Source organism: Armigeres subalbatus, chromosome 2, assembly GCF_024139115.2.
Source record: "Armigeres subalbatus isolate Guangzhou_Male chromosome 2, GZ_Asu_2, whole genome shotgun sequence".
NCBI lineage: Eukaryota > Metazoa > Arthropoda > Insecta > Diptera > Culicidae > Armigeres > Armigeres subalbatus.
Genome location: NC_085140.1, coordinates 229,919,202 through 229,947,137, shown reverse-complemented (window position 1 = coordinate 229,947,137; position 27,936 = coordinate 229,919,202). Strand labels below are relative to the sequence as shown.

General features: G+C 36.9%; 1 protein-coding gene across 4 annotated transcripts in view; it reads left to right on the top strand.

Annotated features, from left to right (window-relative positions):
• The window catches only part of LOC134211859 (gamma-aminobutyric acid type B receptor subunit 1), a 501,987-nt gene that overhangs the window by 446,761 nt on the left and 27,290 nt on the right, over positions 1–27,936 (top strand). For all 4 annotated transcript variants that reach the window (XM_062689185.1, XM_062689184.1, XM_062689183.1 and 1 more), the window contains 3 exons: positions 9,746–9,869; positions 13,933–14,049; positions 14,147–14,354. In XM_062689185.1, the coding sequence (XP_062545169.1) occupies positions 9,746–9,869; positions 13,933–14,049; positions 14,147–14,354 (449 nt within the window). The remainder of the gene's footprint in view (positions 1–9,745; positions 9,870–13,932; positions 14,050–14,146; positions 14,355–27,936) is intronic.

Below are 27,936 nucleotides of genomic sequence, written 5' to 3'. Positions count from 1 at the left end.
GACTGACGAGGCTTTGATGGAGGGGCTGGGAATCGAACCCATGACCATTCGCTTATAAGGCGAACGTGTAGCCAACTACGCTACAGGACCCCCTAAGAAAAATCATTGTTTTAAATAGTTTTTCGAGCAAAATCTTAAGATAAGTTGCATTTAACAGGAAATTTAAAGCACGGTGAATCAACTGAAACCATCGTAAAGTGTATAAATATGATAAATCCAATTAAAACCCCACTACCTCCACTATTGGTACTACCTCCACTAAGGGTACGGTTACCCTAACTGGATATTAAACAACGCACTAAGGAGTAATTATAGTCAATACCTGGCCATAAACCAAATTTATGAAATTGAATAAACCCAAACAAATATAGTTCCATTTCATAATATTTAGCTTGTAGGTGTTTGCGGGGTTTTCAGGGCGAAACAAGTATGTCTACATTGAAAGATAGTCGATAAAAGTCTGTTGTTTTTGAAATAAGATTAAAAGCGTTTTTCTCCATTCCAATATGGCAATAAAATGAGTTCTTTGCAGCGTTGTTCACTATTTTGATGGATTTTTCAACATGGACTTTCAAGTTTGAGGTGGGTTGATCATATAATGAAATAATATGTAAGTTTATTTGAGTTGTATATGCACTCTAAGCATATTTTAATCACTTGTTCAGACACGCTAATATTTTTTCTCAAATTTTAAATTTAAGTTTTAGTTGTGATTAAAATAGATTCAAATTATGAAACCAGAACAGAAAGAAAGATAGCTTTTCCACGCTTCTATTGCTGCCAAGAGCTCATCCGAACTCGTCCGAACTCCAGAGATATACTAGTTTGTATAAAAAGTTAGATTTTCAGTTTGATAAGAAAATTATTTTGAGCTTTGAGTCGAGTCAAGTACAAGACACTGAAGACGGCCTTACTGTTGAGGTCGAAATACGTATCTGTCAGGATACAATTAAGTGGTGGAATTCAATGGGATTGTTCAAACTCGTCTTATGACAGGTAGATTTTCAGTGTTTTATTTGTTTGTGGCAAATAGAAATCGCCAAAAAATCCATAATTTCATTATGTATTATGACGGATAATGATATACTACTGGTAAAATATGTTATCCAACCAATTATTCTTAAAACAGCTGATGTTTGGTGTTTTTTTAAGATAGATCGCTAATTTAAAATACATACCATATACCCTTAATCAAGCTAAAAATCAAATGTCGCCAAAAATGAATAGAATCAATTTAAAACATTAGTTAAACTTAATACAAGTGTAAATAACATCATCGAAAGCATCAAGTAATGTTGGCCATGAATTAACCTCATTTACTCCTATGTGCAACGGACCGATCTATTAAGACAAAGGGATATCAGTTCGTGGTATGTGAACGATAGCATGATCACAGGAACATTTTGATGGACACATTTTTTATGCAGAATCTTGATAGTCATCCTAACAAGCTTTCAAAGATAGAAGACCTTCAGCCGCAGATCGGTGGCTACTGGTACAATATACGCAGCATAATTACTCCGTAAAATACAATCCTGAGTGGCTAATCAAGTACGCGTCAAGTAAAACTGAATTGTATCCATCTTCAAATCTTCCTCATACTTTCAGAGGTACAAATTTCAAAAGGCAAGCTACAGAAACCAGCCAAAATCAAAATCAGACCTAGCTGTCAACAAAGGGAGACAGGGCAACTAATTCCCAACTTAATCATCTTTCGCCCATCATACAGTTGGCATAATCCATCAACAAACAAATTGGCGGAATCTAATGAACTACCCCATTTAACAATTCAAAAGGAAGCCTTGCAGAAAACCAACCCTGCTCGCGCTCTTTTAAAAACGATACAAATCAACTTTATTCAATCAACCTGTGCATCACCATCCTTTACTTGGACCAGATCAAACCAATATGGGATCGTCCTACAAAAACTACTCTGTTTGAGATACGAAACATTAAATATGAGCAAAAATATCCAAAAGGGGCCATCCAGAAACCACGTGGCCATATTTTTGAAGATTTTCAACGCCCCCCCCCCCCCATTTGGCTTATCGTGGTCATTTGGCAGACCACCCCTTCCCCCCCCATGACCACGTGTTTTTTTTTCAAGTACAAAAATTGAAAAAAAAACCTTATGTAACTAAAACATATGGTTAATCCGGTCAATTTTGAAGATGGACAATTTCAATTGATTCAAAATTAAACTAAACCCAGCATGGAAATTATAAATTTTCATGAAGTCGAAAATTTGGATTATGTTATCATGTTGTAATGTGTATCAGGTATTAGGATATCTAGAACTCGCACACCTTCAATGCATCCAGAGGATACAAAAAAATGTGGACTTGCGAATATCTTATAATAATTTCGAGAAACATTTATAATGGTTTAGAAATTCTCCAAAATAAACCCATATTTTTAATTTTTTTATTAGTGTTTTTTTTTATTTTTAATAGCTATAAAGTTCATCACTGAATATCCCTATAGCTTCCTTAGAGTATTTGGGACCTTCCATAGCTCTGGAGCTACTGGAAATTCTTAAGATATTAACCTCAACGAAGCATCTGAACTGAACTCCTACAACGAAAAGTTTATCAGAGAATCACAAAGTTAGTATATAATCTTAGAGATGCAAATAAAATCTCCTGCTGTTGTTTCTTTTGAGTAGCATTCCTGTAGAAATTTCAGTATTGTTTTCAGAATCATCAATATTAGAAATAAATAATTATAATTTTTTTTTTAATTGTTCATTGCTAATATTGATTTATTCATGAAAATTTTGTATCTTTTCGTTGAACATTTTGATTTCTTTATGGAAAATTCTTATTTCATAATTGCAATTTTTGCTTTTACAAGTGCTAATTTATTATTGTTGTGTGTATTATTGTTCTTTTTTGGCAATTTCCTATTTTATTATGGAAAATTTCAATTTTTTTCTCTACTAAAGAGATTTTCAATCCAGAGCTGGCTCATCTCTCAAAATTTCTAATTCTTCATTGAAATTTTATTTTGATATCGACTCGTGGAAGCCAATGATGCCATACTAAAAATATTTTCTCGGTCACTCTGATGGTTCTTTGGAATAATTTTCCAAGGAACTTCTATTCCACATCTCGAATATGCTTCAGTCAATGGATGGATAGAGGAATGAATGTATTATAGACCAATTATTATTTTGGAGTTCGGATCATTCGATTTATCCAATTGACCAACTTATGAATGATGTATGATGTAATATCCCAGTAGGTCCATTGGGTTGATATGACTTCAATTATTATTTACACAAGCTACTACAGACTTTTTAGGTTAAACAAAACGTCCTGGAAGTCGTAATGTTTGAACTACTTGATCATTCAAGTCCGTGAACCCAGTGCTTCTAAGGCCCTACAAAAACAGTTTGCGAACAAACCTCATAGTCATTGTGCAACTTGCTGTTGACTCAAGATAATTTTGGGTATCTTGTCTCTTGGATCTCATGTTAATGGAAATTAGGGAAATAAGCATATTTTCATCGGATTAGGTATATACCGATGATGAGAACATTGCAAATGTCTTGATTGATCTGTTAGATTCGTGGATTGAACTTGAGAGCATTTTGAAGTACCTTGAGCATCTCGTATTCCTGAATATTAATCACTGGCTTAACGTTCAGGATGACCCATCTTATCTGACCACCCATCTGTTTAGAATGATTCAAACATTTAAACTTTATTTACACGCTCTTAGAATCGAAATCTTCCCAAGGTTTCGGATATCTGAGTTTTCATGGTCAGTCAAATTTGAGCTCCCATATTTTTTCTGTAAAGCCAATATCTAGATGAACAATTTTACTGAAGAAAACGGTAGCCTAGCTCTCTTTTTTGATTTTATAGACAATCTAAAACGCTGAGCATATATGACCCATCATTCCTGGAAGGGTTGAGATTTGTTTTGGAATTCAATTTCAATCGTTATTATAACACTATTTTTTTAACCTAGATTGTTTTAGGAATTGAAGAGTTTTTTTCTGGAACACTGCCACTTTTTTCATATCGCAGGAATCTCCTTAGTCCTTAGACCCTTTTATGAATTTAAATGCATTTTATTTAGAATTTCATGTTGATTTTTTAAATGCAAGCTTCTCTATGTCATAACCTTTTTCATGCGCACTACTAGAATTTTGTGCATTTTAAACATTTAGGTGCATTATTAATTTTTTCGATCAATTATGATAATTATTCAATATCATAAAAACTAGGCTTCTTAACCCTAAATTATTGCCTACATGTATTGCTTGGATTAATTTTAAATTTCAAGATCTTCTTAATTTTCAAGAATAATTATTCTGGAGTTGCAAGGGAAACCCTTCGGAATATTGATAAGAAATTTTTCGGAGTCTCCCTGGAAAATCTTTAGAATTTCAACGACATTTTTTTCCGAAATTCTGTGGAAGAGTTCCGAAAAATGTTCGGTAGAAATTTTGAAGAATTAGAAGAATCCGTAGAAGGATCCTAAATGCATATTTACGATGAAAAATCAAATTCCGAAGAAGTATAAAATAGAAAAAAAAATCCAGCTTACTTTAAAGATTTTTTTCAAAATCCTGGGCAACTTTAATTAATCTTCAAAGGAAATTCTTCTTGGATTGGATCTTGGAAATTTCCAATGGATTTTTTTTTCGTTTTCCAAAAGAAATTCTTAGAAATTTTCAGCAGTTTTTTTTTTAATTTTCAAAAGAAATTATTCGGAATATGCCAAAATATTTCCGATGGAAATTCCTAAGATTTTCCAGTTGAATCGAATCGAAAAAAGTTCATCTGAACAGAAATAATGAATTTCCCGAGGAAATTCCGATGTTTTTACAAGTGGAAATAACGAAAAAATTGTACTTTTGTAGTACTTGTAAAGGTTGTACTTTTGAAGCATTTCCAGTAGGAATTCCTTAAAAAATTAAATCAAAATTTTGAAGATTTTCTGATGTGAAAATTCCTTAAACTTTCTAAATCATTTCCTGTGCATTTTTGCATGGTAAAGATTTAAAGCAATGTTTAGCTGAACCTACAAAGAAATCAAAATGACATCCCGAAGAAGAATGAATTCCCGATAAAATTTTGAAATGATTTCGGGTTCAAATTAAAAAAAACACGAACCTTGAGAATTCTAAAGATTTATTCTTTAAAAATCCAAAGAATTTTTTGAAGATAATCCATAGACTCTTCCGTGGAAATTCTGAATAATGCCTTGAATAAAAACAATACGAAAATTTAAAAAAAAATGTGATAGAACTCACAAAGAGCTAAAAAGTATTCCGAAAAATTTTCATTTCAAAATTCCAAAATTGAAAAAAAAAATCAACGGAAATATCAAAGTGTTTCATGTGGCATTGGCTCCATATTCCAACTGGAAGTTGGTCTGCTTTTCAACTTAGTATATTCTATTAGCATTTCCTTAGTTATAAATTGAAAGCTTTTATATGCCAGCCATTGCACGATTATATATCTTGTGTAGCAAGTACGATGGATACACTATACCTAGAGTGTCGAGAATGTTTCCCACCCGAAAACATCCTAGACAGGACGAGAATCGAACTGGCTAACTGGAGACTGAACATTTTGAAGTGCACTCCCTAAAATGTTCGAAAAACTTCTTTTGTAAATGAAGAAGAATTTCGGAAGATTCCCACGGGACTGTTTTTAATTTTCAGACAGAATTCACATGGAATTTTTTTCGGAATTTAAGGAAAATTTTTCGGAATTAACACTGGAGATGTTTGGTTTTTTTTTCTTTCATTATCAATTTGTAGCAAAATTTTTCAGAGAGAATTGTTCAAAAAAAATTCTGAATGAAATTTTACAGGAAATTTCTTTACTTGATTTTTCCTGAATATCCACAAGAAATTCTTGTGAATTTTTCTTCTTAAGATTTTTTCTTGGATTATTGTAAAAACATGAACATTTTTCAAAATTGTAGCTGCAGTCCGCTGATGAAAAAGTGTCGGCGGCGTGATGCCAAAAACCATCTGCGGCGGAATTTTTTAAAATATTTTTCCATTTTTCCTATTCAAATTATTTTGTGGAAATTGAGACTAAATCGCAACCTGTTTTTTCGTTTATTTATGTATGGATATAGGATCTTAGGCTAAGATGGTCAAATAATGCAGATATGCATCGGCGTTGCGACCGACGCTGCGTTATCGATTTCTCGATGCGCTTTGCGTTTAATGATTTAATCATTGAATTTTAATGATTTGTATTTTTTACACCGCTATTGTTATTCACCAAAAGTTTTTCGTGTAAAAAAACCACGTGGTTCGAGAGCAACACCCCCCTCCCCCCATGTGGCTTATCGTGGTCATTTTCCAAACCCCCCTCCCCCCATATATGACCACGTGGTTTCTGGACGGCCCCAAACATAATTGATAATGCTTTAAAGGTCTCCAAAAGTCGTATCACTCGTATTCCAACAAACTTAAGGGGTCGTTCACTAGCTACATAAGCACATATCAAGCTCTATCTGGTAAAAGGGCGAATGTCGCAAGAGGGGATTCTCTTCGTCGACTTCCCCTCTTTTAAATAAAAGTGACAAGCAGAGGATTTCTTCTCGGTTTAACACCTCAGAATGCAAGTTTTCATTGTTTTCTTTCGTTTTGAGGTAATGAATCGTGAAGAAAACAGCTACTTGTCACTTCTATTTAAAAGAGGGGAAGTCGGCGAAGAGGATTCTCTCTTGCGACATTCGCCCTTATTCTAGATAGAGCTTGATATGGGGGGAGAAGAGTCTGTCATTTTCTTACTCTTCATATAAACAAAAAATAATTTGTATGGAAAAAATCTTACAAGGGGGAGAGGGGGGTCTGAAAAACCCAGAAAAAGTGCTTTTGTAATAAGTGAATGACCCCTAATAAAAACCCTTACCGATGTGAAAATGTTTCGCCGCTCCAACTCTTTTTCGGCTACCCATGAAATGCATTCCAAGCTGTCTCTCTTCACACACTTCTACACAACATGATGGGTGATTTTACGAGTAACGTTGGTACAAACTTCTGGCAGGATCGCTAAATGTGCAATTCGATATCGCACATATCAATCACCTATCATGTATCATTGTTGCACTCACGAGCACGACTCACCTCGTGCTGAAGGTAGAATTGACTGACTGCGAATGTGTATCTTGTACGATGGCTGCTATGATCTGTCATGTGACTGAGGAACAAAGGTGTGTTGGGCTTGTTCGTGTTACAGGCCTGTCCAATGAAACATAAACAATCGCCTGATTTAAATCGTAGATGAGATTTGAGAATTAGAGTCTTTTCAAACACTGCACATAAGGAAATTGTATTTGAACGACGCAAGACGCAAAGCTGTACGGAAACTAAATTCTTAACCATTTTCTGCACATATAGAAAAAGGTTGTTGAAAATTACACGAAAGTAATGCACATAAAGGGAATGCCGAAAAGAGCGTAAATTTAAACGATATTATCGCCTGAATGTATGCTATTTGTATTGCATTATGTCACTTTTTATACGAATAAGTGTCATAATGCTATGTAAATTGCATACATTTAGGACGAACGGAACGGACGGAAAAGATTCGTGTACGCCTAGAATAGTGTAATTTTCCACGTCTTTATTATTTACGCGTCGATTACTTTTCATTATTTTTTTCTGTGTGGGACGAAACGATGAAATTGAATAGAAACATGGAAACTTCAAATAAAATGCGCCGATTGAGCTTTTTTCAGATATATTTCATCCAAACGCAACATATTATTTCACATTTTTTACAAACCTTATCCCTATTAATGCAATTGCACTCGTTACGAAGAATTAAATCTGATAATTTAGATGACACACACAAAAAAAAATCGTTGGTGAAAATAAAAGAATCGTTGGTAAAATTAAGAAAATGAGTTAGTGATTTTCAGTAGAAAGTACAGGATTGTTAAATTTACTAATGCAAAAACTTTACTTTAGCAGAAACCAACTTTTTGTTAAAACAAGAGTTTTCCTCTCAAAATTAACTGCTTTTTCTCTATTTGAATCAACTAGTTTCTTTCAAAACAACGAAAGGTTGAATTTTCATTTTGAGTTATCATTGGTTAAAAATTGAAATATTTTATTTTTTAAAAACATATTTATTTTGTTTATTTTCGCATTTTAATTTATTCACATAACATGAAATGTGCATAATAAGCGTTGGTCAATGGAAATGGCATTGAAAAGTCAGTACGGGAGAATACACCGTGATGTCGTGTACCTCCCAGCCTACGATGAGCATACGGTCGGTCAACCCAGTGGTCAGCCGTGATTAGAATTTCGCACGGGATGGTATGCACAATGGTGTCAAAAGCTGGTCGGAATGAACGCGTTTACGATCTTGTCCACGATCGCAGTTCTTTGTTAAGCCCAATTCCCCAGTTGCGCAGCTACCTCTGCATCGCAATGCAGCGATTGGTCTCACATTTTTTTTCTGGAACATAGACAAAAACTGTGAAACTGTGCGTTGCCAAACGATTTCCAAAACGACTCACCTTATCGTTCCGTCGTCAATGATGTGCAACTTGATTTCCCGCAATGTCGTCAGATTTGCATTGTTTGTACCAGATCCTACCGAATGCAATAGCAAATTTTCGTCGCTCATTTTAGAATTTCTAATAAAAAATCATGCCGCAAATTAAAGATTACTTGGAACAGAACTCTTTTTTTCTTTAAATCTAAGCAATGACAGATGATCGCCGGCTGCCAGTTATTTTTATTTTTGTCGTCTGTGTTGCCAGAAATCCGAAATATGAAAGTTTGTTTGATAGTTTTAAATATTTTATTTTGAGTGGTTTCACTGTGAAAACAACAATTTCACACTGAGAAAAAAAACTATCAAATCAAACATTTTACTTTCAAATTAAACATTTTAGCATTTAAAAATACTAAATTTTGCAAACTTTCAAAATAAAATTAGAAAACGTGGAAATCACAACTTTTTTTGCTCTGTGCACCCAAAAGAAATATGATATAACATACACTGATCTGTTTCGCAACTACTTCAACATTTAATTTTATTATGAACAATATTTCAAAATTGTTCTATTCAAAGCTAATTTCAATTTTACCAACCTTCTCCTCCTATAGCTATATATTCCAACTAGAATTTCCTGCTTTTCAAGTTAGTATTCTAGTAGAACTTACTCAGTTATTAATTGAAAATCTTTTTTATGCCTGCCATTGCAAGAGTATGTATCTTGTGCGGCAATGGATACACTATGCCTAGGGAGTAGAGAATGTTTCCCACCCAAAAACATCCTGGACCGAATCGAGAATGAAACTCGCCATCTCCAAATTGGTAATTCTACACCTTTGTTTGTCAGGCTAACTGGATAGCCCTTATTTTATCAATCAATAATTAAAAATGTAACGAAACAGTATAACTGCACTTGACAAAATGTATTACTATTAAACATCATTCCTATGGGGCATTGCATCTACTCTTTCTGTTTCATTGAAAGTTTGAAAACAACAAGCCCAGTAAATGTCAATTTTGACAGTAAGCGGCTTTGTTGTTTTCTGATTTTTATGCAGTGAGATAATTAATAGAGCTCGCCCTAGTAACATTTTGGTTTTATGCTGGTTATTATGCTCTTTAAAAAGTAGCTCTGTATTATTGAATTCTTACTGCTTATGAAAACATAACCCTCACAAACAAATAGAAAATTATATAATTTTTAGACAGTTGCTGATAGGCGCAAATTTCATCACATTTTCTATCTTTTTCAGAGTCATTCAGTCTTCGCATCCTGTATGTAACACGATAATGTTATTCGGGGTCATCATCTGTCTGGTCTCAGTAATACTACTCGGTATCGATGGTCAGTTCGTTACTGCTGACAACTATCCCAAGGTAAGAAGGATTACAAATGAATTATCCGAAAGCTCTATTTGTTTATTCACTTATAGTTTACTGAGCAATGGATTTTTCCTAATTTGTCCCAGTAAAAAGTGCTTTATCAAAACACTACAGCTAAAATTATATGCATCCATTCAAAGAAATATTTTATAATTTATCAAAATAATGAAATGGTATTTGAAACATGTGTCTTAAATGTTACCAAAACTTTGTACTTGAGTGAAATTTGTAACATTTCTATTTACTAGTAAAGTATGTTTATTTGCAAAATATTTATGGTTTCAGATGATTTGTTAATAAACATTCTTACACTTGGACTACTTAAACAGTTATATGTAGATCTTCTGTTTAATTCATTTAATTTCTTCTGTGCAAATTTTTCTGTTTACGAAATAGTTTTTATTTTAGTGCTACAGAGCTTCAGTCAATTCACACCGATTTGGTTGAAGTAACTCGTATACGACTGAAGTCGGTAGGATATGAGTAATAGAAGCTTGTGCAGTGTGCAAGAAGTGTAGCTAACGTGGTACATAGTTTCTTATTTGGCAGCAGTTGATTCTGGTGCGCTTCATTAATCTAGGACAACAGTATTCAGCTATAATATAGCGGATGGTTGAAGCATTTATCATTAACATGCGAGATCCGATGAAATACATATATCGCATGCATGAACCAATTCGATTGACCGACCACCCACGTATATCAATATTGACGAAAATAAATTTCAATTAAGCGGCTACCGATTAAATCATCGTCCAAAGTAGATAAACCACATCAGCAGTCGTTCAAATGCAGTGCAAACGAGATTATGCGATTCTCTGGCCGGTTATTGGTGACGGTGGCAGTGGCCATCGTCAAAGTTGGGAAACGGTTGTTCTCTCAAACTCGACGGACACCTTTTATATGTCAGTACCTACGATAAATGAAGAGAGAACTACTCATCCGAAACCGTCTGTTGGCCGTGTTTGTGGCGATGAATGCTGCAGGGCGATAGGTGCACTATGCGCCGGCTTTGCATTCTGCGTAGGTGTTGTTCAATTAATTTTCCGCTCGAATAAACGGTATCAATCTGGCAATAGCAATTTAGGCTCGAGGTAAAATTGTGCCTGCAGAAACCATTGACATATTTCAATTTTCTCATGCATCCTGCGGTTGTAGAAAGCTGCGTAGCTCCAGAAAATAATTGCGGCATTCATTTCACTCAAACCGTATTGTTGAAGTGACAGATGCCGTTTTATTCATTTATTTATTTATTTTATTTTTTGAGGGATACGACTCCATTAAATTCATGTGATTGGACAGGTGATACCATAGCTTATTTATATATCAACCAACGTTTGGGCGGTGCTAAACTTATTGGAGGTTTACATGGAAAAATATATTGAGAAACAACAAAAATAATAATTTAGAGCAAGGTGGCAAAATTTAACATGGAGAACTATGAACCGTAGGGGAAGGTGGGTAGACTTGATCCCCGGGGAGACTTGATCACCCCCTGTTTTATCGGGAACTAAAGTAGTTTTGTTCTGGCGTATTTTTTAGTATAGATCCTCTAGACAAATGAACTTTATATGGTGAGTTATTTTTTAGATTGACAACCTTATTTATTCTGCAGGGCGGTTTGTATGTTTTGACCTTCCTGAAGATTATTTGATTGGCCACGCAAAATTTGAATAACTTTTCATAACAATGACCAAATGCTTTCGTTTTTTCACAGCACAAAGCCATAAATGTGCTTAATGATTTGTACTGATGAAAATGTCAACATTCCATCAAAGTTCTAGGATATTTGGATTTGAAGTTATTGCCTCAATATGGAGACATTTGGCGAAATAATTCAAAAAAATAAAAATCTGTTCACAGGCTTCTAATTTTTTGTAGATTTAACAGATTTGATGATATCATAGAAAGTGGATCAAGTCTCCCCTAATTTTTAAATTGCATGTGCTATAGAATTCAATAACAAAAATCGTTCATGTATCATGTTCATGTTCATGTATGTTTATTTATTTTTGGCTGTGATACATCGGAAATTAGAAAAGGGGATCAAGTCTACCCAGTCTCCCCTACCCTTAGTGGAGGTAACACCAATGGTGGATGCAGTGGGGTTTTAATGAGATTTTTTATAATTATACACTTTACGATGGTTTCAGTTGCACCTATAGTGGTGCAACTGTTAAAATAGTGGCAAGCTTCATAAGAAATTCTAGCATCACTGTCGTGTCGTAAAATTTGTGTTTCTTGTTGTGCTCTGCATTTTTTATTCGCTGTCGCTGATATTCCCACTCATGAATCACGAACGCTGCATCGAAACATCTGTATCGCCCTAGTCTGCTCCAGTCGCCCGTTATTCGCCGAGACGTCTCACGTTCTCATTTCTGACTTCTCGCTGTAAAAAGTGAGAAGCACGAAGTGAGTAGTGAGACGTCTCATGACTCATTTCGAGCTCCTCATTTCTCACTTCTCACTGTGAAAAAAGAGGAGCGAAAAGTGAGTAATGAGACGTCTCATTACTCACCTTGCGCTTCTTTTTTTACGGTGAGAAGTGAGAAATGAAGAGTGAGAAGTGAGCCGTCTCTCTTCTCATTCCTAATTTCTCATTTTAATGAGCTATTCGGCCAAATGACCTATTCGGGCAAATGTCCTATTCGTCCAAATAACCCTTTCGGCCAAATGGCCCTTTCGGTCAAATGGCCCTTTCGGCTAAATGACCTTTTCGGCCTAATGACCCTTTCGGCCAAATGACCCTTTCGGCTAAATGATCCTTTCGACCAAACGACCCTTTCGGTCAAACGACCCTTTCGGCCAAACGTCCCTTTCGGCAAAACGACCCTTTCGGCCAAACGACCCTTTCGGCCAAACGACCCTTTCGGCCAAATGACCCTTTCGGTCAAAAGACCCTTTCGGTCAATTGACCCTTTCAGCCAAATGACTTTCGGCCTAATGGTCTGTTCGGCCTAGAGGCATTCGGCCAAACGGCTTTCGGCCAAATGACCCTTCAACCATCTTCGCTTTTTAAATTTACATGGAGATTAGTATGGGAAAACATATTTTTTTACATTTTTGCTCTTGGTGGCTTTAACTTATCATCAATCACGTGACTTAATACGCTAGCATATAGTCTGAAAGATGCAGAAAAACTTTACCGAAGAAGGTACGTAACTAGATGGCCCACAAAAAGGGTTATTACGCTTCGAAAGTTGATTGTTCAAAACATTCAAACCAGTACTACCAGATAGCCTATGGTTATCAGAGTGCAAACCCCATCTTAATTCATGTCGGAATTTTTACTTTTTGATGATTCCCAATAACTCCCATTAACTCCAAAGCCCTTTAAGATCATTAATTTTGATATAGCACTAAGTTAAATTATTGTTCCACATAGTTCGGCACTGCTGACGGAATATATATATTTTTTGCATATGGTTTGAACAACCAATCTACGAAGCGTTATAACTTTTTTCGTGGACGTTTCAGCAATGTACGTTCTTCAGCAAAGTTTGTCGACATCCATTGGGTTATGCTTCAACGCAATGTGCCACTTGGTTTACGATGAACTGAAACCTCTAGAAGTAAAAATGCAAATATATACGTTTTCCCATATTTCCATACAAACTTCAATCACGATGCGGAAAGCTAGGAAGCAACAAATTAAGGCTCCCCCAAACACACGCGACGCGATTCTATCGGTTGGCGACAACGATTTTGTCGCCGTTGGTATGGAAGCGTAGATAGAACATTGCCTGCAGCGACCCAACGATAGAATCGCGACGTTTAGTTGTCGCCGTCGCAGCGATGAAATCGCTTAGGTCTGGGGGAGCCTTTATTCGAGCCCAAATTCTACACAATTGTTTGGGACCCAGAATGGTTTCGGAAAACCATTAATTTGAAAAAAAAATTCCCCGCTCTACTGTCCTATGTACATAGAAAATCCCAGCAAACATGGGACAAATATGCGTATAACGGCAATATAACAGATAACCGGTTGACAAAAGCAACATTGCCTCGAACATCACATCATTTTAAATAATTATTATTGTTTCGATACTTTCCACAGATTTGTCAGGCGCGGACCTGGATCCTGTCGATGGGCTTTACGTTGGCCTACGGAGCAATGTTCAGCAAAGTGTGGCGAGTACACAGATTCACAACGAAAACGAAAACCGATCCAAAAGTAAGATAAATTGTTTCCCAGCCCCCCTTTTTTTTGATAATTGACCAAGTAGCCCACAATCATTCTGATTTGTTTTATTCGTGGCTTTATTGTACAGAAAAAAGTGGAACCCTGGAAGCTCTACACGATGGTAACGGGTCTGTTGGCAGTGGACCTGGTGATACTGCTGACGTGGCAAATTCAGGATCCCCTGCAACGGCGCTTGGAAACGTTTCCCCTCGAGGACCCCACCTCCAGCAACGACGATGTGAAAATTCGCCCGGAGCTCGAACATTGCGAAAGCCATAACAACTCTGTGTGGCTAGGTGAGCGCGTTAATTGATATTGATAGTTGATTGATGTTTGTTTTTACCACTGATTTGCCGGAAGCTCTGCAGTATCGTTTTAATTAGCGCGATAACAAACCGGAAACAGATTACGATTAAAAAAGGGTGATAGTTCAAAAATCATTCGAATAATTTATAACCAACAATAATAACTTTGTGCGGGCATTATTTTGATTGAGTTTGCAAATAGATTGATAAACTTTGAATATAGTCAACCTAATAATGACATTGTCGTTTGTGCGTTAGTGGCATATTTTAATCTGAATTTTATTTAGTGGTTAATTAATGATCTCCCAAAGGTAAAATAAACATGCTTTAAAGTTGGAGGTTACATATTGAATTATTAGTTTACAACATTCATTTGACTACTTATACAACTTGTTATAGAGACGGAGAAAATTATGTTTTGTGAATAACATCAATCATGTTCAAAAAATTAACATGTTAAATGGTGTTCAAATTTAATGCGTCATTAAATTCGGGATGCAACACATTGTTGTTGAATTATGTGATGATGCGGCCTTTTTTTGCCCATCAAGGATGTGCACGGCATATAAACAAATGTAGAGCATTTTGAATTTATGTTCATGCCTTACAGTCATGATACACCGGTTATCATGCTTTCAGTGTGGCGAGGTGTTGATACGTGTTGGCCGTTTGCCAGGAGCACTTGCTAGGCAAACATTTCGTAATTTTCGACTTTCTATATGGTGTTGGTGCCGGGTGGTTACAATAAATGCCACCTCTGCTATGCTTTAGCCAGTTTCCGTTCGTCACAGTTATTCGATTAATAATCGCTTTACATTCATTGCGGTTTCATTTTATTTCCAATGGTTTAGTTACGATTTTTTGTTTGATTGTTCATGGGTAATATAGCCAATTCCAATTCCACTGTGGTGCAGTAACTCCCGACTTTTCCTTCCTGTACAATCAGGAGAGCACAGCCCACGCTTCTATATATATTCAACGGGGAACATCAGTTTGGTGATCGAATTAATTTGCATGCATAATGTGAATCTATTTTGCATAAATGTTGGTTGGTAGTATGAAGCCAAAAATCTTGTTTATTTTTATTAATTTTTGTGAGCTGATATATAAGAAGGATCAATATTCGAAAAAAGTTACTATACCGGATGTTGATTTTTTATACCAAATGAGAATATATTGGCCAATAGTGATGAAGTCAATTTAATATCTAATAATACAAGCTAAACGTATATAAAAAACGGAGCTTGATGCGGTCGTCAGGCAAGGGGCTGCTCACAAATATCAAAACAAAGTGCAAAGGAGAGGGTCTTTACTGCGTGATTAACCCTTTTTTTACCGACAGGGTACCTCGGGTACCTTTTTCGTTTTCAAGTGATTTTTTTTTGGTTCTAAACATCGCAGGATATTGATACTCCGTGACATCTTCAATCTCGGCAAAATTCAGGTTTGGGTGGTATCAAAATGGAAATCCAGTAAGGGGGGCTCGGGGAGGGGCTTCTGAATATTAACGTAACGTACCGACAGGGTACCCGGGTACCCACGTTTTTGGTATGACCATCACTTCATCAGTTTTCAACCAATTTGGACGATTCCGTTTGCTATGGATTAAGAAATTCATCCTCTATCCGATCCATGTTACATAGGACCGATCCGGATTACCTGGTTACCGGAGCTCCGGATTTGCTAGACCATGTCTCAAAAATGGAGAAGTTGATCTTATAGAATCCAAATGATGATTTCTTTTATCCTGAGTTACCAGTTTCGTAGAAAATTCGAGGATTATGACTTCACAACGTATTAGGACCACCCAAAGGGGTAACCAACTCTAAACTTTCGATAGTACCCAGAAATACTAACAAATACTAGCAAAAAACTACGTCGCATCTATGTTAAATTGATCGAAGAAGCCTGGTTGGGAAAGCATGAAACACATCGCCACCCAATCAATACAGTTCACTCCGTTTTATGCAACACATGATCTCCGTCTCCTTTAAAATTTTAAAAAATCACTGAGCAACTGTTTCTACTACTAATATTTTCTGGACTATCTTTGAGCCTCCCGGTTTGGTTTCATGGCATTAGAAATATAAAATGCGGTTTGAAACTTTTCTAGAATTTGTATGAGGTAGAAATTAGGTTTTTTTCAAAACGGAGAAGCACTGTGTTTCAACACTAACTAACAAACGCCATAACAACCGAACTAGCAGCCGTATTTTTGTTTGAGGAAAATCATGGATACTAGAAATACCAAGAAATACTATTGCGGAACAATGAGTAATACTATCGCAAAGTTTAAAGTTGGTTGCCCCTTGGGACCACCTGATCATTTGGACTCGGAACGGACATCCCGCAATAGGTTCCCGTGGGCCCTATAGTTTCCGCAAATTGATTCTGAAAAAACCCTGCACAGAAAAAAATTATGAAAAGTAGTCGACGCGTAAATAATAAAGTTAAAGACGTGGAAAATTACACTATTCTGGGCGTACATGGATCTTTTCTAACAAGTTCGCCCTAAATGTATGCAATTTATATAGCATTATGACACCTATTCGTATAAAAAGTGACATAATGCAATACAAATTGCATAGATTCAGGTGATAATATCGTTTAAATTTACGATCTTTTTGGCATTCCCTTCATGTGCATTACTTTCGTGTAAATTTCAACAACTTTTTCTATCTGTGTGGCAATATGGGTATCAAAATTATTGGAATTATTCCGGAAATATTTTTTCCATGTAGTTGAGACCATAGGATGGATATGAACCGGAAAGGTCATCCTGGAACAGGTTCCCGAAGGTAGGGGCCAAAAACTCATTTAAAATAAATCCTGGCAATATGGGTATCGAAATTCTCGGAATTGTTCCGGAAACATGTTTTCCATGTAGTTGGATGTCAACATGTAGATGGATATCAACCGGCATGGTCAGTGTGGAACAGGCTCCCGGAGGGCCTAAAGTGATCATAAATTCATTTAGAATAAACCCTGGCAATATGGGTATCAACATTTTTGGAATTGTTCCGGAAACATGTTATTCATGTAGTTAAGACCATAGGAATGAAATGAACCGGAACGGTCATTCGGGAACAGGTTCCCGGAGAGCCCTATAGTGGCCACACATTCATTTGGAAGAAACCCTGGCAATATGGGTATCAAAATTCTTGGAATTGTTCCGGAAACATCCGACCATAGGGTGGATATCAACCGAAATGGTCATTCTAGAACAGGTTCCCGAAGGGCCTAAAGTGACCAAAAACTAATTTAGCCTGGCAATATGGGTTTCAAAATTCTTGAAATTGTTGCGGAAACATGTTTTCCATGTAGTTGAGATCATAGGATGGATATCAACCAGAACAGTCATCCTGGAACAAGTTACCGCAGGGCCCTTAGTGGCTCAAAACTCATTTAGAAGAGACCTATCAAAATTCTTGGAATTGTTTCAGAAACATGTTTGATACTGGGTCATTAGGCCAATGGCCGTTAGACCGAATGGTTATTAGGTCGAATGACAAGTGAGGAGTGAATAGTGAGAAGTGGAAAGTAAAAAGTGGAAAGAGAAAAGTAAAAAGTGAAATGAAAGAAATGGGAAAAGAGAAGTGGAAAGTGACAATGTGTTGACCCGATTTTTTCACTCCCCGATTTTATCTACCTCCGGCTTTATCACATTTTCGACCAGATTTTATCACGTCCCGCTTTTGTCACGTTTTTTTACCCTTTTTGCCACACTTTTTTTTTCAATTTAAGTTGTTCTTTTTATTTTTGTAAATTATTCAGCAAACAACAATGATTTTCATGAAACAACTTACAGTGCCTGTGGTTTATTATAAGTCATTTCTAAGTACCTGTCAAGAATTTTTGAAATCTGAAAAAACGGAAAAAGAAGATAGCCAGAGTTTCTTCTAAATGAAGGGACCCACGGAAACCTGTTTGAGAATGACCGGTTCGTTGTCAAACCATCCTTGGCCTAATAACCCAAAAGATCATGTTTCCGAAACAATTTCATGAATGTTGATACCCATATTGCCAGGGTTTCTTCAAAATGAGTTTGTGGCCATTTTAGTCCCCACGGGAACCTGTTCCAGGATGACCGGTTCGTTGTCAAACCATCCTATGGTCCAATTACTAATCAGATCATGCTTCCGAAACAATTTCATGAATTTTAATAACCAATATTGCCAGGGTTTCTTCAGAATGAGTTTGTGGCCACTTTAGGCCCCAAGTGAACCTGTTTCCGAAACAATCGTTCCGCGATTAAATCATGAGATGAACTTGTAACGTAGTTAAGTTATATTCTTTGAATTTCCAACGAAGTTTATTAGTCATGACGCAAGAAATCTTTATTTGGTTGAATATATATCTTCTACCCGAGCAAAAATGAATAACTTATTGATAACAAATTCTATTATCCGGTTATCGGACATTTTGATAACTGAATTTGTTTTCATTTTGGCTGAATTAACAGCCAACATAACAAAAATGATACCAGAATTTTGCTCCTGAAATAACTAAATGAAAACAAATTAAGTTATCACTGATACCAAGTTGATAACACATTTTGTTATCCATATTATTGACTCAAATAACTAACTTAGTTATCAATTAGTTATCACTCATCACTGTTTTATCGACCAAAATAGTTAAATCTTCTTTGCCGACTTCGTTATGCATTGAAAAAAATGTTGGCATTCACTGGGGTTCGAACTCGAATCACGTGATTGTACGGCGACATCTCTGGGCACTCACCCAATTACGCTTTCTGGTGGAGCAAAAGAGAAGAGCACTTCGCTTCCTACAATCTTGTATTTACTGAAGACTATTTATAATCAAATCATGATGCCATGACCATAACAGTTGGCTGGACATAGTGCAAATCAGAATAACTTATTAATAACAAACTTTATTATCAAATTATGTTGATAACTAGAATTGTTATCATTTTGGTTGAATTACCATTTAACATAACAAAAATGAAAATCGAATTTAATTCAAAATAGAAAGTCGACAATCAATTAGGATAAATACAGTTCATCGTCCTTTTATTGAACACTTTTTGTCAGTTGTGACCAATTAAATAAATATATAAATACTAGGCAATCGTTCCCGATCTTCCTCAGGTTAGTTTTTCTCACTTATTGCCAATCATTAGGTTGCTATCAGTGCAACACTGTAAATCGATTTCAGTGCAAAGATTTATTCAAACAAAACCAAAATCTTGTATGTCGCAGTGAGTTACTTGTTTTCTCAAGGGGCAAGTAACTCTAAACTTTGCGATAGTATTAACCCTTAAAGGCGCAAGGCGATTTTTTTAGAAATCGTCGAAAGTATTTTTAGCGTAAACTACCATTAAAATTATTAACATGAAACGTATTTTCGGTTTGTTGTTTTAAAACAACATTGCGCATTTAAGGGTTAATCATTGACCAGCAATAGTGTTCGTGTGGTATTTCTAGTATCCATGATATTCCTCAAACAAAGATGCGGTTGCTAGTTTGGTTGTTATGGCATTTGTCTGTTAGTTTTTGAAACACAGTGCTCCCCCGTTTTGGGAACATCTGATTTGTACTTTTTACAGATTCTAGAAAACTTTTAAACCATATAACATTCTAATGCCAACAAACCAAAACGGGGGCCCAAAACTATTAATAATAGAAAAACTGAACAATCATTTTTTTTAAGAATTTAAATAAGACAGAAATCATGTGTTGCCTAAGATGGGGTGGACTGTATTGACTGTATTTCATGCTTTCCCAATCAGGGCTCTTTGATCATTTCATCATAGATACGACGTAGTTTTTCGCTAATATTTTTAAGTATTTATGCATACTGTCTAAAGTTTGTGTTTTCATATGCATGTTTGAACTCTGCTGATCCCAAAAAGAATTAATCCATGAAAAAATGTTGTTATTTGTAGACAACAGAAATCTCAACTCATTCTTATTTATATGCAGTGAAGGATCAGGAGTCGATGTCGACACCAGATCGTTGCAATTTCTTGATTATCCGACAGTTAAATTCTTCGCTTCCCAATATATTTGAACACTGCGGATTTCAAGATGAATTATATTGCCGTTAGTGAATTATATTGCCTCAAACAAATGCAAACTCATTTTATATATAGACGTTGTCCTGCGAAGTAGGCGGTTAGTCAAGAGTATTCACCATTCCTGAACATGCCCTTGGATCATATGTTTCGGGAGTTGCAAGTCCACGTTAAGTTTTAATTCAACTCCTACATCGTATGGTTCTCAGATACATATATACTTCATTATTCAACGACACCTGAAATGAAAGTAAAGTCAATAAGCATAGTATAAAACAAATAAGAAAACTTGAACTCTTGCGCAAATTCCAGAAAATAAAAGAATCTATAGATATCGTTGGTAACAGGGAAAATCATCGTCTGCTTAGACGAACATTTCAGCTCAGTGTTAAGAAACAGTTCTTGTCACACTTTTTATAGCGTCCTCCATTATGGTGAGAATGGAAAGGAGAATGGAATCCTAAGCTGTATGGTAAATCTGATTAAAGAAAGATTCGCAGTTTTATATGGTAGAGTTTTACCTCGTGTTAAACAAGTTGGGATGACCATTCACCATAAAATATGTCCATAGGGAAGTTGCTCCCACAAGTTAGTTTGTTTGAAAGGATAGAATGTTTAGTACGATATTTGAACGACGCGAAAATTTAAAGAAAATGGCAAATTTGTATTGATAACAAAATTTGTTATTATTCAGTTATCAGTTAATCACATGATTGATAACTGAATATCAAAATGATAATAAGGATAACTTAGCATGTTATCAGTTTGATATCATTTCAGTTATCTGCCTTTGCTCGGGTATTTATACATATTTTGGGACTTGGCCCAGGTAATCCAGAATTCCGGTAATCAGGTAATCCAAATCGGTTCTATGTAACATGTATCGAATAGCGGGTAAGTTACTGCATCCGTAGCAACCAAAATCGTCAAAATCGGTGAAAAACTGACAATGTTATGATCATTTTAAGTCCGTGGCGGTAACGTAAGGGTGTTTTTTGTCGGTAATAAAAGGATTAATGGCTACTGTAATTGTATTCCAAGCAGTCCTCAAGAATGACGGCTTCAAGTTGCTTCAGACGTTAAGCGGCAGACAGATAGTTTCGAGCACAGTTTTACCATCACCTGATAATGGTCAAAGTCGGGGAATAGACGCTTTTGTGAGCCGCACATTTTTGTGCCTTCAGAGAGATTGGGGATTTGTTGGTCTTTAGAAATGGCGATGCCATTCAAAGATAGATGTATGGCCATTAGAGTGGGGCGCAGTTGTATGGAAAAACGCAAACTTCGTCCGATCAAGTGAGATCAAGGCTTTTCTGAATCGTTTTGGGACCCCAATCAACTGTGCAAAATATGAGCTCGATTGGTTGCAACCTCGCGTGCCGCATCGCGTTTCAAATTTACATGGAGATTAGTATGGGAAAACGTACTTTTTTACATTTTTGCTCTTAGCGGCTTCAATTTATCATCAATCACGTGACTCAATACGTTAGCATCTAGTCTGGAAGATGCCGAAAGACTTTGCCGAAGAAGGTACGTAGCTGGAAGGTCTACAAAAAATGTTATTACGTTTCGAAAATTGATTGTGTAAACCATATGCAAGAAATCAATGTTTCTGCCAGCACTACCGGACAACCTATGGTTCTCGAAGGGCAAAACCCATCTTCCTTCTCGTCTGATTTTTTTCTTTGTGAAATGATTCCGGATAGCTCCCATTAGCTCTAAAGCCCTATAAGATCAATTATTTTGAAATAACACTCAGTTAAATTATTGGTCTACGTAGTACGGCAGTGCTGGCAGAATAAACGAATTTTTGCATATGGTTTGAACACTCAATGTTCTAAGCATTATAACTTTTTTCGTGGACGTTCCAGCAACGTGCCTTCTTCAGCAAAGTTTTTCGGCATCCTTTGGGTTATACTTTAACGCAATGTGCCACTTGGTTTACGATGAACTGATGCCTCTAGTAGTAGAAATGCAAAAATACTCGTTCTCCCATACTAATTTCCATACAAACTTCAAACGCGATGCGGAAAGCGAGGAAGCAACCAATCGGTCCCAAATTCTGCACAGTTGTTCACGACCCAGAATGGCTTCGAAAAACCATTGATTTGAAAAAATGACCATGACGCCCCACTCTAATGACCATACACAGATAGAAAAAGTTGTTGAAATTTACACGAAAGTAATGCAATAAAGGGAATGCCAAAAAGAGCGTAAATTTAAACGATTTGATCACCTGAATGTATGCAATTTGTATTGCATTATGTCACTTTTTATACGAATAAGTGTCATAATGCTATGTAAATTTCATACATTTAGGACGAACTGGTTGGAAAATATTCATGTACACCCAGAATAGTGTAATTTTCCACATATTTATTATTTACGCGCTGATTACTTTTCATTATTTTTTACTGTGTATTGCTGCTTAAGTTAATGGTATAGCTATCGTGAGATATTCTTTCTGACAAACCACAGTCAGTCTTCATGATTCTCCAGGATGGACGTGGATCGTGCAATTTCTCTCTGATTGGTGACGATAGATGTTGTGTGGCAGTGAAATAGCACTTGCTGTTTACTATGTGTAGCAACACTTGGTAGATCACTTTGACTGCACACTACTTTACGTTACGTAGCACACTAATTAGATTGCTCCCTGTGAAGGGTCAAAAGAGAGGTCATGATGCTCTTGAGAAAACAAAACATGAACTGTATCGAATTCTATACTGCATTGCTTCTCATTAGTAATGGAGTAATTTGACATGCACTTATACACTGAGGATACGAGTAAAGCTGTAATACATTAGAAACTGGTCACAGAGGCACACCCGAACACAGGAACAGGAAACAAATTTAAAAAATATTCAATGACTTCGAAACCATCGAAGTAGGCCTAATGCAAACCAAAACTGACAGTCACATTATTGGTAATCTAAGCAATCGAGCATTGTGTCGGTCGACAACCACATGCAATGAACCGTGAAATGGCATAAGGTGTTCACATTGGCTCCTGCTTGACTACAGCCCGAATACACTCCACAGATGTGAAATAGGGTGGCCCAAATTAAAAACTTATTTCAATGTAAATTTCAATTGCCGGGTAAACTTCAATCTATTTACGGCTATCAGCATAAAATTCTGTATTTAATTCTAAATGAGTGTCATATAGTTTTCCGTCGTGATTGGTGGTACTTACTACAGGGGTTAGACAAAAAGGTTGAGGTATGCTAAATTTGTTTGAATTTCAAATCAGCATAACTTAGCGTAGAATAATCGGGTTTTGATAAAACTGGGACCATCGGACACGGACACTTTTCTAGTATTTTGTCCTTTTCCAAAACTTTAGATTGATCCCTGGCCACCGGAGATATTTCGGGTTTTTCGAGGGTATGTTTTAAAAGCATTTTTGTTTTGCTTAATGTGACGTTTACTTACCTCAGGTTTTATGCTTTCTCCAGAAACTAGAACTAATATGCCGACCATTGATGGCTGTAGATTGGGAATCCCTAATAAATACGCTGATATATGGCCATTTCCGTAAAAATAGTTCCATGAACATGATGAAATGATGACAGATCGTAGTAATGGGTATCTAACCCTTATAGCAGGTTGCAGGGACCTTCGAGGGTCCGGTTTTGCAACCAGCTAGAACCAGATGTCAAATTTCATGTTTTTCTAGACGATGAATATAGAATCTATATTAAAGATACATTTGAGGACTCCAGACTCAATGACCAATTTTAACAAATCCGGGTGTTCAGCAAAGATGACATGTATGATCAATCCAAAGTGACATGTATAATCAATCCCGTATCGTTTTCGCGGAAATGACCATATTTTTGCGTATACCTGACGGATTTTCGATCTGCAGCCAGCATCCAGCAGAAAAATGTAAATCTGATCACGTAGGGAACTACTTATACGTCTTTGCTGCTTCACATATGTACGAAAAACACAAAGATTTTCAGTTGTGTTTATTCTCTACATAGATTTGTGCATCCAAAACGCTAGGCTTTTGATGATGATGATGATGATACTACCATCTATTGTAGCAAGGCACCTGCCGATAGCACTGGCCATATCTGACAAACGATTTGATCATGATTATACTATTGTTTATATTTCATCAGACTCCTGTATGAAGGACCAAAAATGTTTGGGGTGGTTCCACAAGCAAAGACGCTCCCGTGGACCACGGGATGAATAGAGAATCTCCTTCCAGAAGAAAGTTCGTACATGCAATATTATAATCTAGCCTTCGTTTCCCAGATTGACCCAATAGATGGGGAGAAGAGCCCGCCCTTTATCCACGAAATGTTAACAATAGAAAGTTGGCGATTCCACTCTTCCTATCCAAATCGATTCAATCGGGTAGCCTGATGGTTCTTTTTCATATAATCATATTAGGCCGATACAAATATTTAAAATCTATTTTGTCTCCCTTCTCCCCCTTCGGATTTTTTTTTTGCAAAAAAAATAATATTTTAAGGCGGCAACAAAATAAAATTCGGATAATTTTGAGGATTTTCAAAACATTCTTTAACAAATAATTTATTTATTTATTTAGCAGCAACTGCCAACAGGTGAAACATACGCACCCCAATGACATACTATACGGTATACAAACAAAAAATTGAATGCACTATATCTAACACAAAATACTCTTAAATCTATTCTTATTAGTTATACGAGGAACATGAAAATCAAATACATTGTAACACCTATTAAACACGCGACACATGCTTTTGATGGGCTCATTGATTCCGTAGTTAGTTCTAGAAGCACGAATATACAAAAATGAATGCGAGCGAAGACTACGATTTCGAGTGTTTACTTCAATCTGTATGGCCTTGAAGCAAATCTCCTATAAAACAGGCTTTTGCAACGTTTCGTCTAGCATAAAGCGTTTCCAAGTTTATAAGCATGCATCGGTTCTCATATCTTGGTAAATTATAGGAATCTCGCCAATTAAGGAAACGGAGAGCAAAGCGGATGAACTTGCGCTGAATTGATTCGATTCGTTGAGTATCATTCTGATAGTATGGTGCCCAGACTGTTGAAGAATATTCTAATATAGGACGGACTAATGAACAATACAGTGCTTTTAAGCAATAAACATCTCTAAATTGTTTAGCAAAGCGAAAGATAAACCCTAATTGTGATGAGGCTTTGGACACAACATACGATATATGATGTTTAAAAGTCAATTTGCAGTCTAACATAATGCCTAAATCCTTTACGGTCGTTTCACGTTTGATGATACTATTTTACACCAAGTATTCATGTTGATATAGAACATGCTTCTGTCCGAACGAAACAACGGAGCACTTGGAGACATTGAGTACCATCCGATTAAGCTGACACCAGGCTGCAAAAACCTCGAGTTGCCGCTGCAGGAACGTAGCATCGCTTGGGCATCTTATGACATAAAAAAGTTTTAAGTCGTCAGCGTACGATAGAGTTAAGCAGCTTAGGATAAAATTAACATCGTTCATATAAAGTACAAATAAAAACGGTCCGAGATGGCTACCTTGTGGGACGCCTGAGCTAACGGAAAACGGCGACGAAACATGATCCCCGATTTTGACAGCCATTTTGCGATCGGTCAAGTAGGATCGAAGCCACTTGAGTATAATGGTACTTAAGCCTAGTTTTTCAAGTTTAGCAAGCGCAATACCGTGGTTCATTTTGTCGAAAGCTGCAGACAAGTCTGTGTAGACAGCATCAACTTGGTAACCTTTCTCCATTTGGCTGGTGACGAATGATGTAAACATTGCTAAATTAGTGCTGGTAGAGCGTTTGGTGATGAATCCATGTTGGTTTGTGGATACATAATGAGCGCATGTATGCACAAGCTTATCAAGTACGATCAACTCAAATAATTTGGAAATCGCACTCAAAGCAGCTATACCTCGATAGTTGACGACATTTCGACAACTCGACGGGAACGTACCAGTAGATAGCGAGGCGTTGAAAATTGCGGCTAGTGGTAGCGCTAAGGATGACGAACACTTCTTGAGCAGAATCGATGGAATGCAATCTGGGCCACAACCTACTGAACTTTTCAGTTTTTTCAGTGCGCGTGAGACCATGTCGGATGAAACAGTCAATTGCGAGATTGCGAAAGAAAGTTGAGGAACGTTGTTTGTGGTGGCTGCGATGTCATGAGTGCTAAGCTTTTCGTCAGAGAAAACGCTGCTGAACTGGGAGCGGAACAATTCGGCGATTTCCTTCACAGTACTAGCTTCTGCATTGCCGTTAGTCATTGAGGACGGCAGACCAGACTGGTGTCGTTGATTATTTACGTATTGCCAGAAACCTCGTGGATCCGACTTGAGACGGCTTTGAATTTGAAGCTTGATGGATGGCGAACAGATGCTCGTTGAGCCTAGAATATTGTTGATTGGCCTCAGCATAAGCAATTCTAGTTGCATCAGTGCGGTGTTTACTGTGTCTTCTCAGAGCAGCCCTTTTGAAGCGTTTTAGACGCTTAAGTTGTGGATTCGACCATTCCGGCTTGACAGGTTCGCGACGAGTTACTTTCGGCACAAACTGTTCGATGGCGTAGAGTAGGATGTTGGACATCAAAGATGCAGCATGATTGACATCGTTATCGAGGAGAATTTCTGTCCTATCTACATCGCGAAGAAAAGCATTCATTCTTTCGAAATCGGCCTTGCGGAAATTGTAGAAAATGCTGTCGGATGTGTCGTTGAATTGAAATTGGGACCAACTGTTCAAATTAACAAGCAGAGGGGGGTGATGCCTGCAGTTTTTCACTAATGGTAACGGTGCCCGCATGACAGTGTAATTGTCACAAAAATCTTCGCTAGCGAAGCACAGATCCAGCGCTCGGTGATTGTCGTTTAAAGTTGAATTGACTACCACTACCTCACACAACCCTACTTCATTGAGCGCCGTTGCTGATGAAGCAAGTGTGTAGGAGCCGGACAATATTAAATACTCATCCTACTTGGTTGACATTGTGTACAAAAATACATTTGAGAGAGTTAGTTCTGAAAATGTATTGCGAGAGATCGGCTGGTACCTGGTGCTGGGAATTTGGTTTCATCAGTACCCGCTAAGCTGCGGTGGACGACGGAGGTCCTTCGTAGCTTAGTAGGGAAAGCACCTGTCATGCGAACTGGGGTCGTGGGATCAAACCCCACCGAAGGGGCGGTTACCCTCCAATACCTTTTCCGAACTAAATCTATCACATGTTGTACATATGCATAATCAAGTTTCAGACATAGTAATTAATTTCCACTCCGGGTGGCTTAATACCCGGCATATAGGCAATTAACTTTGAATGTACTGATCTCGAGTGGCGATCTCTCTTCGCTTGTGTGGTCGTGTTGGGATCTGACGACCAAACTGGCACTACCTCACACAACCCTACTTCATTGAGCGCCGTTGCTGATGAAGCAAGTGTGTAGGAGCCGGACAATATTAAATACTCATCCTACTTGGTTGACATTGTGTACAAAAATACATTTGAGAGAGTTAGTTCTGAAAATGTATTGCGAGAGATCG